Raw genomic sequence first — 13,233 nt, forward strand, 5'->3', positions numbered from 1 at the left:
AACAGAATAAGAATAATATTCTCTTGCACACATATTATGCCTCCATTTATTCTATTAGAATAACCTAAATTACTATTACTAATTAATTTAAAGCTGAGCTCTAGTTTTCTGAGAGAGAATTTTACACAAAGATTCAGCAGAAGTTGATGTCCTTATTCAGCAAAACACATGCTTAAACTGAAGAATGTGCTGAAATCTATACAGGTTTCACAGACGCTTACACATGTTTCACATTAAACATATCCTTAGACAGTCTTCTGAAGTAAGGATTGGTACAAAATTATGCATTTTTGGATACTGGTGTTCTTCTGGGTTTATTTTTGATCATTTAATACTCTTTTTTTAAATGGCACCTTTTTTTCCCCCAAAGAGGCAGTTTCCTAACGAGACTGGAGACCATTCAGTTAGGTGCACGCCATAGCAACGTGCACCAAAAGACCGAATGCACTGCTGCCTGACTCCTGGGTTCTGTGTTTTGTAGGCAACTGTCAGCTCCTCTGCCCATGGGGGAGCTTCACCCAGCAATCGCAAAACACTAAACGCACCAGACACCCTCCCCAAAAAAGGGCCAGAGGAGTTGATCATCTAGTTATATATAATAGCATACAGGACAGCCTAGAGAAATTCCTCCCATCTCTTGGAACAGTGTGTGGCAGTGCCCTGGGGATAGATGACAAGTGTCAGTCTGGCTGAGCAGCAAGAGGAAAGCTGTCCAGCTCCTGGCTCTGATCCAGGAGAGCAGAACACGGCCACCACACACACAGCAGGTTTACCGTTCATTTTTTTCCCTTTGTAAAAGCTAATAAGAATCCCAATGACCTGTTTAAGATCCAGAAACCTTAAAAGGAAACACAACAGCTGCTCTGAAAATCCCTTGGATTCTCAAAATCTTCTCATCTGACAAGTAACGGCTCAGCAATTACTATCCCAAGGCACGTGAGAGCATTTTCTGTTTTGTTTGAGTCCTGGAGCCCTGCTCATAGCTGGAACAATCCTCGAAAATTGTAAGAGGCTGGAAAGGATGAGTCTATAAATCTCCTTCACTGTTAGCGAGCTGGGAGCTGGGGTGCCAATTTTAGCATGAGACCCTTGGAGCCCTGGCCCTGTTCTTTCTCAGCAGTAATAAGTAGGGAAAGGACTAAGAAACGGACTAGCAGCCTCGTAGGTTCTCAGCAGATGGTTTGAACACAGAGAACAAAGATCACAGGCTAACTGACAAGAGGCTGCCTCCAGGCAATTAATCATCCCCTCTGAAGGTCAACTGGGAAAAAGGTGAGTTTTACAGGGGGCTCCATCGCAGGAGGCAGACAATCTGCTATCTCAGCTCGAACACAGACGATTATAGGAGGGGAATGTGCATGTCAGAACCCCCCATTTATCATAATCCCAAGGCCATTTTTCATGTTGAAATGAGCCCTTTCAGAAAATGTCACACACAATGGCTACTTTAATCTCAGCCTCACTAGCTGTATCTCTTTAGGCTTTCTGCACGATCGTAAGGGCCCTGGGACAGGCTTACGGGCTTCGGCTTTCTTCTTAATCAATTGCTTAGTGGATTTGGAGTACAATGGTATATTTTTAGGGCGTTCTGCTTCACAAATTTAGCTGCTCAGCTCTGGGAGAAGAGGAGATGGGGAGCCAGACAAAATCTAGTACACTTGGGAAAACAAAAAAAAAAGAGAGAGTTTCGCATATATCTGTGTTGCTGCTCGGAAAACGTCCCAAATGGTCTAATTCTTGGTTGGAAAATGCCCCATTTATAGTTCAGCCTTGTGCAGAACATTTGCCAGGGAGATAAATCATGCAGCAAGCAAGGCTAGCGCCTCTTCTACACTTTGCCCCAGTATGCTTCATGCTTCGCTGATCACAAGTTATTAGGCTTATTTGGTACCCAAAGAGTAACTTCTCTTTTTTCACTGCTTAAATTTGCTCCCTTCCTTTTAATATCTCACTGGCTTAGCCCATGCCTTATAAAATATAGGACAATAAATGAAGGAAGGAGAAAAGAAAAACTCATGTAAGATTGTTGGCTGATGTTTTATAAACGTTGCTGAACTTCTATGGGGGAAAAGAGAAAAGACAGAAGAAACCCTGGAATGAAAACCCATTACAAACATGGATTAAGCTGTGAAGCTATGAGAACTGAGAAATAATAAAAAGTAATCAATACCAGATGGTCCTTCTTAGAAGAGAAATTAAAAAGTAAAAGCAATTTAAAAAATGGTATAAATCAACTTCTTTACTAGATCTAAATATATATACATATATATTTACATATGTCCTGAAGATTTCCCACATGGCATATTTCTGAGTTACTTCCCCCCCTTACAACACAATACAAATTAGGCCTTGAATATGAAAAACAAATGCACAGTTGGAAAAATACTAAACAGCTCACAAGAAAAATCATGTTCTCTTTGTTCTTCATTCTTTCTCAAGTTTTTACCTAGTGGGACTGACACTGTTCCCCACTACAGTGATAACATAAAATAACTGAGTAGTGTCTGGCTTTTCTGCTTTAAATGTGACCAGGGAAAAAAAGGTTCCTGTTAGGAAAAGGGCAAATCTTACTCTGATTTACACACATTAAACACGTCTGGCTGGAGGCAAAATCAGGATCTTTTCATTTCTGTTTATCCAGTAAAGATATGATCTAGTAAATACGAAGTCTACAGAGATGCTTTAAAGACATTTCAGTAGTCACCATCTTTGGGTTTTGCATTACCCATGGCTTCATTGAATTGTGCTTTCTTACGCCAAAATGAAGCTTTCTCAAGAGATGGCTTATTGTTACAGAGCTGATACTGTCTTCAACTCTAACATTTACTGACACTGAAGCCATGTTGCATCAGAAATGTCCCACTCCGATACATTTAATGCATCAAAAGAATTACTAGATTAGATGCCATTTGAATGTCTGAATCCAATTCAGCCTATTTTCGTTGTCCGTAAAATAAAGCCATTTCAGACAAATCTTTATCCCGCATAGATGAAGACACCCATAAATTAATTCAAGTCATTGTGATTCTTATACACATATCAAATGGGTGTCTTAAAACATCAGGTGCTCCAGAAGCCTTATATATGTATTTGTAGAAGCACGATTTAAACATAATTATTTTTCAGGTCATCTGCATAGAATTTTGAGAATAATTTTCAAAAGTGCTGGATATTATTCAGTAAATCAGGGATTTTTGGATGCATTTTTATAACTGTTCAACTAATTTGTACATATACAAAACTGTCCACTTTTTCATTCAGCAATAAGAAGCAGTCACAGGCTCAGGAAGATAAAGGTTTATGGTGGCAGGTGACTTCGTACACAAAAAGATTAAAGACAAGTGCTAAAAGGCACCGTATTTCTGAGCCACTAATATAAATGTAAATGAAAAATGTTTGGGGGCTAATGTGAGAAAAAAGCTATGGAAGAGCCATTAAAATAATATCTGATTTTGAAGCAGAATTTAATTCAAGACTTGAGCATTTCTTAGCTTTTAAAGCTGACAAGAATCAGGGACTTTCTCTCACACGCCACCATTTTGTGTATGCAAGCAACTGAAATCGCTTGGCATAGCACAGCAGAGAAGAAAGCACTGTAAAAGTAATTATATGTTTAGATGTGTAAATGGAAACGATGCTTTAATCAGAATATTTGAACATATGATTAGACGTTCTGGTCTTTCAACTAGATTTGTCTATCTGAAGCATTTGATGGCTTTTCATCCAATTATTGAACAAATATGATAGCTAACGACAAGTTATTACAACATATCATTTTTATGTTGCTTCCATCCATTGTATCGCTAAGGTGCCTATTACTGTTCCGTTTAAGTGCCAGTCCTATTCCGAATTGCCTCCATCCATGTAATTATAGAACGACAATCAAAGCAAAAGTCTAATTGAATGTATCTTGCAAATACCTTCTTCACAGCTCTCGCCTTTGTATCCTGGGTTGCAGATACAGGTACCCATGATGCACGTGCCATGGTTACTGCAGGAGACATCGATGCACTGGTTCGTCGGGACGTCGCATTCTGCTCCTTTCCAGCCGCTGTGGCACAAGCACCTCCCCTTCATGTACTGCCCGTTTCCACTGCACAGCACCGGGCAGGACGCTGGGGAAAGGTCATAGAAATCGCATTAAAACACAACTGTACATGGCTCTCCCTTCAAAAAAGAGCACAAAAATCCAGCATGGGATTTATATTTCTCATACACAGTCTTCAGTGGGGTATGTTGTTCCTTTCTTTGCCAAAGCCACCTCTTTTACATGGATGACACCCAGCTGCTAACTGTATTCTCCTGCGTTTAAAACAAACAGAGCTCTTGAGTTCGAATATCTCCTTGCTCTGTGCATCGGATGCTTTTTTTCACTAACTAAACTCAGACTTTTCTTGTCTTCCAGTTTTTCAGCGTACTGCTGTCTACTTTCAGCAGCACCACTGCCTGGCCTTAGATTGCTTATCACCATCCTTGACCCGCTGGCAGACTTTGTACTTTCCTTGACACTGCCTCTGCTGTCGACTTTAGCGGTATGCAAATCACTCCCCTGTTTTTCTGTTGTAATTCTCAGCTTTATGGGTTTCAATTGCTTTGCTTAGAGTCCAGAACGCCACGTTGAGATTATATTTCCCTGATTTAGCTCAGGTCATACCATCAACCGAATCTCTAGCCCCCTTTCTTGGTTACCACATCTTCTGGGCTCCATTCGCCATCAGACACAATGCAAAACTGGCCTCTAGTCTTCCCAAGCTCCCTGAAATAAAAGTTCTCAAATCTATCCTCCGACCTTTGTATTACTTTATAAGTGAATTTTTAGCTGTCCTTTTTTCCGGTGAAGTTGGCTGATTCTCCAGGCCAATGAGATACAGGATTCATTCCCTGTGATAAAATGGAGAAGAAGAAGATGACAAGCTCAAGCTGTGGCACGATGGATTCCAGGATTAAGTATTTTTTGTGCTAAATTTGGAATATGTCAGGCAGAGTGGGATGGCATGAACTGAAGGATACAGAGCAGGGTCCCCAAAGAAGAAGAAGGCATCAACGACCAGACCCCAGCCTCCATGCCCAAAGCTTTGGTAACTGCTGCTCTCTAAGCTTCCTTCAGCTCCGCTCTGATGCTACCTTCTCCCTTTTCCATTCTCCACACCTGCCACCTTATGTTCCTTTTTTCCTCTGTTCTGATTTTTCCAAGGAAGCTGCTGATTTCCGTCCCTCAGAAACAACAGCCTTCCCCTGTTCTTTATCCCTTGAAATTTCTTGCTTAAGCCCAGTTCTCTTCACCTTCATTTTGCTCAAACGGAGCTGCAAGGACACATATTCAGCACAGACTTCAGTTGTTCACTGTTGCACATCATCCTCAAGCGAGGACAGCTGGGCTTCTCATCTGCCCCTCGGAAAGGCAATTTCTGAACATTTTTATGCAGGACAAATGTGAAAGGAATATTCCATTCTGCTGCTTAATTCAACTGCATTAGGTGTGTGATGAATACAATGTACCTCTTCTGCTTCGCTCCTGACTCTGACTATACAGGGGAAGAGGCATTAAGATGTTTAAGGGCAGCATCTCTCTCCTTCTCTTCTTACCTTTTCAGTAATCGCATAATGCCCATCCTGTGTTGTTTCCACCTGTCGTACAGTCAAGTTTGTTTGAGTGTTAAGAATTATAGCAACCTCAATACAACACGAAGCATTGCCAGCTCTGACTGTTAAGCCAATTTGATATGCCGCGAACTATGTTTGCCTGACGAAGATAAAAGAGGTTTAGAAAAAGAAAGGAATTTGGCAAGTGCTATTACTAAGGAGCCCTCTGTTCACTTTAAAGGAAGCACACTGCAGTGGTGAGTTTCAAGCGCATCATTTGCAAGGGGATATCCACCTATACAATACGAGACACAAATTGTTTAAGATAACACTGTGTTGTGTACCTGGTTCACAGCAAACTCAGTCTGTAATTTCAGTTTTCATCTAGGCTGATGGAATTTTCCGCCCCTCTGTCTCAAATTTCAAATGCTCAGTAATGGACCCTGTACTTTCAAGGCACTGGAAGAGGATAGTCTGCAGCTCTTTTCAACAAGAAGAAAGAATAATTGCCTTTGACCAGTGAGAGGTTGCTGAGAAAGACTTACATGTTTTCTGACAAGACAGCTGATCACTCAGTACGAGATCAGATAAATTACCGGCCATCTGCAACAAGACTGGTACTCTACAGAGCCCTCTGTGGAGAACACCTTCAGCATAACCTGGGAAGTGCTGCTGAAAATGTGAAGGCAATGGCAAGAACAAGGCCTCCTTTGTAGCACACCATAATGAATAAAGACAAAAGAAGTTTCTGGATTTTTTCCACTGCTACTTGTGCAACTCTTTTCCATATATAATGATATATATTTATTGTTTCATCATTCAGATTCCAACAAAGAATATCTAAGATGCTGAAATTACAGTAATTCCCCAGTGCGGTTATGGTAGCAACAAACCCAAATGCACACCACTTTTCTTGTAAAGTTTAGCATCAGAAAGTAAGATCACCTGTTCATTTGCTTACTTTATACAGCATCTCCCATGTTCAAGGAGGCCTTCAAAAGGCCCGTGAATATACCTCTGGTGATTTGTTCTCACTTACCTGGTTTAAAATAATTGGTTAATAATATATTAATAATTAACCTTTATAAAAAACAGAAGCGCTTTCTGCTCCACAGTTTCACGCCCATTTGGATGGCGAATTACAAGGCTGAATTGAAACAAAGGCACACCCAGGAAATCTATGACCCAGAAATCTTCACATGGGCAGAGACCTGCTTATTTAAGGATTACTGCTCAGGACAGGGACGGATGTATGGCTGCAGAAGGGTGCTGTAGCAGCCTCACACACACCGCAGTTGCTGCCCTCTGAGGGATTTGTAGGTCAAAAGCAGCATCGTATTCACCTGCAAACCAAGAGGAAGCCAACACTGGGGCCCTCATATCTCACTTGCGTGGCAAGATGATCCATTCAGCAGGCCTACTGGGTGGGAATTCATACACAAACAGCATTTTGACACTCCAGGCACTAATCTGTCCTCCTAAAGGCAGGCAGTAGTCTGTGATCTAAACCCAGATGATTCTGAATCAAAAGATTGACTCGAATAAAAGGTGTTCATATCAGCTGGAGTAAGCACTCCAGTGAAACGGGGGATACCCACGTGGCTCAACTGAAGTGCCTTGAGAAAGCTCGGTATATAACGCGCGAAGGGAAGGAAGCTCCTCTGAAAGTGGATTCAGAACAAAAGTTTAAATATTCTGACTCATGGTGAAGGAGCTTCTCCTTCTCCACTGACTCTACAGGGAGCCTTGAGGGGAACAAACCCTGAACTTCTGCCCCCACCTGAAGTTAGGAGATGTGAGTAGGGATATGCTGTGGGAGATGGAAAAAACCCTCCTTTTGTCTCCAGCTCTATGGATTTGAAAAGGAGCTTGGAAATGCAAACCGAGTGTAAGGAAATGCAAACCAAGTGTAACCTGAGTCAGCAAGCATTCTGACAGACCAGCTCTCAGGGATGCAGACTGCCACATCCATCACACTGGGCTGTGAACTCTGAGACGCCTCCGGGGTTTTAGCCTGGACCACACCGCCTCAGCAGAGAGCTCCCCGCCTGCTTCCTTATCTCTTGGCTGGGCCGCCATGATGGGACCTGAGCTCAGCTAGAGGGGGAGAGGACCTGGGGTTGGACAGGGTTGAGCTCTCTCTCTTGGGAAGGAGCCAGTCTGCTTTCCAAAGAAGCAACGGGCTGGGGTGAAGGCCTGACCTGTTGCCTTTGCAAAGCTCCTTGTGTGGGCAGCAACTTTTTACACTACTCCTCTCCTCAAATTTATAAATCTGCACTTAGTTTGTTGAACTGCTTCAGCCAAAAAAGGCCTTGAAAAGGTTGATGCACAGCATTCTGGCGTTTCCCACATGCAACGTTTTGATTTCTCGGTCTGAAATGTGTTCTTACTATAAGTAATTCAGTTTGTTTTTTAAATGTTTACATAACCTAAAAAATTCAGGTCAAATGAAAATCCTTCCAAAACCATTTATTAAAAATACTTTTCACTCGAGCAGAAAAATGTATTATATTGTTTGTTGGGGTAAGCCTCCTCCTCAGTTGTCCCAGCTTTTTCACTTTTGGCCAGAGTATCCAGTTCTTCCTGCTATTACTCCACGCCCAGCCTTACTCTAACTCTGCCCAACTCCCCACAGCCAGGCTGTCAGCGATCAGTCAGAGCTCGGGCAGACTTGCAAGGCCTGCAGCAATGAGAAAGGTACTTCATTTTTTTATCATCAGTATCTTAAAAGAAAGTATCATTGTAAGGTTGGGCCACACAATGATAGAGTGGTCTTCTAAACAAAACAATAAAGCCTCATTTTTAAGTCGTGTTTTCTAAAGCTGCTCCCAGAGGGAAAATTCCCAGTGTGAGATTTTGCACCTGTCCATATGCACCCAGGGCTTTGTGTTGTTGCTAAGGTCACAGCAATCACGACTTGCAGCGAACAAATCATAGAATCATAGAATCATAGAATTATAGAAAGTTTTGGGTCAGAAGGGACCCCTAGAGGTCATCTAGTCCAACCCCCCCACAGCGAGCAGGGACACCGCTAACTAGATCAGGTTGCTCAGAGCCCTGTCCAACCTGGTCTTGAATGTTTCCAGGGATGGGGCCTCCACTACCTCTCTGGGCAACCCGTTCCAGTGTTTCACCACCCTCATTGTAAAGAATTTCTTCCACAGCTCCGACTCGTTTCCGTTCTACGGCAGCATCCCCAAGCTGGGTGAGGTGTACTTTGCAAAAGGCACAGGCATGAATGCAATGCTCAAAAGAAAAATGTTAGCTAAAGGAGAGAGGAGAGGAGAGGAGTTAATCAAGCGTAAATTCCTACCTCTGCCACAGTCAGGGCCCAGAAAGCCAAGGAAGCAATGGCAAGTCCCAGACACGCAGTCTCCGTTCCCATAGCAATTACTGGGACAATTATCCACTGATTCTGGAAAACAAAAGAGAATTCAGATACTTCTTTAGGCAAGGAAACACCTCTGAGTTTGGGAGGGCTCTGGATGGCAGGACAGCTGGAACCTGAAAGCAATCACTGCTCTTGGGGCCAAAAGCATTAGTCTGAGCTCCACTAAACAGCCCTCACCCATTTACACCAACGGATGGTTCAAGTGTAACTCACTAGCGCGGAGAGACTGCAAATCCTGTGATTAAATCGCAGCTGCTCAGCACCCACCCGGCTTTGTCCTCACTCAGCACCCAAAAGCTTCCAAATGTCTTTTCTTCCTGCTTATTTTTCCAATCGTTTTCCCTCTTCGCATTTATTGGAGAGAAGCAACACACGCCGTTCTCGTGGCAGAACATGCACCTTTGGGCTGATTTTGTTGTCTCAGGTAAGTGAACTTGGAGCCTTTGTTTGTGCCAAACAGAGCCGAGCTGTGACAGAATTTTCCCCTTATGAAGCTCACTGAACACAGCCCCTTGGTTCATCCTCTCTGCCTGTTGAAGGGTTATTCCTAACCAAATGCCTTTCGGCTTGTTCTGCAATATTATACAAACAGCCCACAGGGCTGGGGCTAATATTGCTTCTTGGTGGAAAAGGAAATGGACTATTCCATGCTTTCTTCTGTTTCTTGTTATCTTCTTCAATTCCCTGACTTTGGTAAAAACACTGGCTGTTCCTCTTTCAAGGAAAGCTAACAGGTAAGCAAAATGTTATCTTGCACTTTTATTTTGAGAACACTTCAGAATATTTGGGCTAAAAATTATTTTTCACGAAAGAAGAACACAAGCTGGTAAACATCACACATAAAAAAGAGACTGAAAATAATTTTATTTTCTTGACTAAACTGTGAGTAAAGATTGAGTAAATGTGAGTGAGGCTCGAAAAGATAATGGAAAACCGTGGTTCACTCCACACTACTGTTTCACTTTTTCTCTGAGGGAGATGCATAGCTGATAAAAACCAGATTCAGTTAGACAGGAGGAGCACCAGTGGTACATCTGTCATGGAGCGGGGTGGAAACCCCAGCCGTGTGAATAAAGACTGCACGTTCACAGACGTACTTCACAGAGCCTTCTGGTAGCAAAATATTTGTAAACTTCCTATCAGTGCAAATGAAGAGCAACAGCTGCAGCAGAGATGTGCGGATTAGTTTCTAATCACAAATGAAAGGAAGCCTGTTTCTCGATGGGTGTTCTCCAAACACCAGAGGTTTCTGAAGGACATTTTAAAGGACATGGTGTAATTTAATCATTCATAAATGGCAACAGAAGTTTTAAATCATACAAAAAGTTTCAAGCATTTATGTTTTAAGTCTTGGCATCAGACATCTCACATTTAGATAGCTCCATGCCGCAAGGTAGGTACAAGGAAGCTGTCAATTTTCTAATATTCAAACTTTACAGTTAAGCAGATATTCACTTTACGGTGTATGGAAATACAATCACAGCATGTAGCCAACACGTTGGGCTTGAGCTGCCATCTTTAATGCAACCAAATAGCAGCCACGCTTCCTAGGACAAAGAAACAGCAGCTCAGGCCTGGCGCATTTATACTGATATTGAAGCATACCAAGTGTCCCATAATAGCAGGTACAAACACAAATCCATCCTGTAAATGAAAAGTTAATATAAGCCCGTACATATATAATCTTCAGAACTTTGTGATGGTTTAATTTCACTGCTGAAAACAATTTTGCTTTATGCATTTTTCTCTATGCTTTTTTTCACAATGTTTAAAGCTTTTTTGTCTTCTTTTCAAGAAATATATGCACAAATTTAGAAAAAGAAGTTATTTACTGATGCACATACACATACTTACACATACGAGAAACATACAGCGTGTGAGTACTGTGAAACAAGATAATGAGACAGAGCAAGCAGACTTAACAGCTCCTGTGGCTGAAAGGGTCAGTCCTGCTCCTCTAATCCTCTCATCCTAGGTACAAGCCTAAGCTCCCTCTTCTCATGCTGGTTCTGGCACTTGTCAGGCCCTTCAATGAGCTGGTTAAGCTCAAAAGGTGGCAAGAAAATTAATGCAGCAGAAAAAAAAAAAACAAGTGAACTGTTTTGTACTGCCTGAAAACTGGGAGCAGAAAGAGTAGGGCCACGTTATTCGGCATCAGCGCAGCAGGCAGACGTCTCGTGAAACCTCACCATCACACTGCCATGCTGGGTCGGGCTCTGCAAGCTGCAGCAACGCTGCGTAGAGGTTACACACGCATGACCTTTGAAGTCAACGGGAATACCTGTGTCAGTGCTTGATGCAGGACAGACTCCTAGTGTTATGGCAACACCTATGATATATTAGAAACAATTTTTAAAAGTTTTTTTCAAGCTTTTGCTTTAAAGGACTAAATGGAGTCCTTGAAAAGGAGTAGAATATCCACACAACTTTCTTGGTATGTTTATGTGTGAAAAATAGTAAAACATCAAAGCAAGATCTGAAAAGCAATGCAGCATCAGGCACGGCAGCTGTTCCAAAGCATAGCAATGCACCGCATCTAAAGGATAATCTTTGCTACTGAAAATAGTATTTTGCGTTTATAGTGTGGTTCAGCTGATGTACTTGTGATGCCTAGGACAAGACAGGCATTACTCAGTACACCAATTAGATGTGTACTCTAGGTTAAACCGAAAGACTCTTGTCTACTATACTATATATAATGGGATCTAGAAGTTCAGAGTGAGCACAGAAACACAGCATATCTGTATTTAAGTAACCAACTTTCCTGAATCTTACAGTGAATCAATTTAATGAACTTTATTCCAGTGGTGCTTCCTTTTCTCCTCTGACTAGTTCAGATATTGTCATCAAAGGCACCTAGAACTGGTCAGATCCCACCGAGAGTGACCAACACTAAAGCACACCAAAAAAAAATCAATGTATATTTTGCCATTCAGACCTGGCATTTTACTTTGCAAAAGCACAAATATCACTCCATATATCACACTCATCTCCTCAGTCCTTGATTTCCCAGACTCTTCTTTGCGAGTGTGCCCTAACTGCATCACACCGTGTTGTGCCCCACACAAAAGGAATAACAAACCTCCCATTCACGGAGGTACCCATTGTACCTTCTCCACTGAAGGACCTCAGTAACTCCGAATTGTGGCATGACCACCCTGTACTATTAACGATAGAGTTGGCCCTTAAAAATACCTTCATCCTACTTCATTGCTTTCTCTGATGCTCCTTGTTTTTCTAATACAGCTAAAAGTAACATTTCTAACGTGCTTTTATTTTAGACTAGCTCACGTTGCCCTGGAATAACCTGCCTGATAGAGAGGAGATGAAGCGAAGAGGAAAAGGAACTCTTCCCCCGCAGTGGCTGGTGCCACTTACCATTTTTTAGCAGTTAAGGGTACTAACTTGCCTGGTGTGACTCAGGGCAATCAAGGTCTCTGCACACTCCCAAAAGTTCTTCACGACTGAGAATAAACTCTGAAAAGCAATGAAGATTCATGCAGTACATCTTTGTCTCAAAGCTGCTCTAAAACAGCTTAAAAAGTATTTCCATAAAGGAAGCGTTAAATGAACCTGTTCTTTCTCATGAACTCCAGAGCTAATGAGAACAAACAAGGCTTGTGACTTACGCCTGTCAGCAACAAGTCTGAGTTGTGTGTGCAATACGGGGTTCTATTTATATTCTTAGGTACAATCACAAACTGGAATTTCTTTTTACTTTGAAGATTGCAGGCATTAGCAAGTCATACTCATTTAAGATGTCCCATGAAAACCTGTGTCGATGAAGACAGGACTGAATTTAGTTTCAGTGGCCACAGACTGCACCAGTTGGAGAGCTGACTCGATTTTCTGTTCCTTCTGAAATGTACACACACCATGTGCAGGCCTATCTGTGCACAACACTCTAATATCTAACTTTCCAACTAAACAGGAGGTGGTGGGTGACTTAGCATAAGAAATTAGGGAGTTGTGATGGAGGAACCTAAGGAAGAACTAAGAATGAAGTGGACAAATTTGCACGTGTTGCAGAAGCTATGACAGCCAAATTATTATCTAATGGGGCTGTAATGGGCTTGCGTGTCAAGGTTTTGGTAGCGGGGGGACTACAGGGGTGGCTTCTATGAGAAGCTACTAGAAGCCTCTCCTGTGTGCAATGGAGCCAAAGCCAGCCAGCTCCAAGATGGACCCACCGCTGGCCAAGGCCAAGCCCATCCGCGACAGTGGTAGTGCCTCTGGGATAACATAGTCAATAAGGGTGA

General features: G+C 42.3%; 1 protein-coding gene across 17 annotated transcripts in view; it reads right to left on the reverse strand.

Annotated features, from left to right (window-relative positions):
• TENM4 (teneurin transmembrane protein 4) overlaps positions 1 to 13,233 on the reverse strand; it is a 648,250-nt gene that overhangs the window by 156,946 nt on the left and 478,071 nt on the right. For all 17 annotated transcript variants that reach the window (XM_075416263.1, XM_075416294.1, XM_075416284.1 and 14 more), the window contains 2 exons: positions 8,897 to 8,998; positions 3,921 to 4,115 (listed from right to left, as the gene is read on the reverse strand). In XM_075416263.1, coding sequence (XP_075272378.1) covers positions 3,921 to 4,115; positions 8,897 to 8,998 — 297 coding nt within the window. The remainder of the gene's footprint in view (positions 1 to 3,920; positions 4,116 to 8,896; positions 8,999 to 13,233) is intronic.

Source organism: Opisthocomus hoazin, chromosome 1 (assembly GCF_030867145.1).
Source record: "Opisthocomus hoazin isolate bOpiHoa1 chromosome 1, bOpiHoa1.hap1, whole genome shotgun sequence".
NCBI lineage: Eukaryota > Metazoa > Chordata > Aves > Opisthocomiformes > Opisthocomidae > Opisthocomus > Opisthocomus hoazin.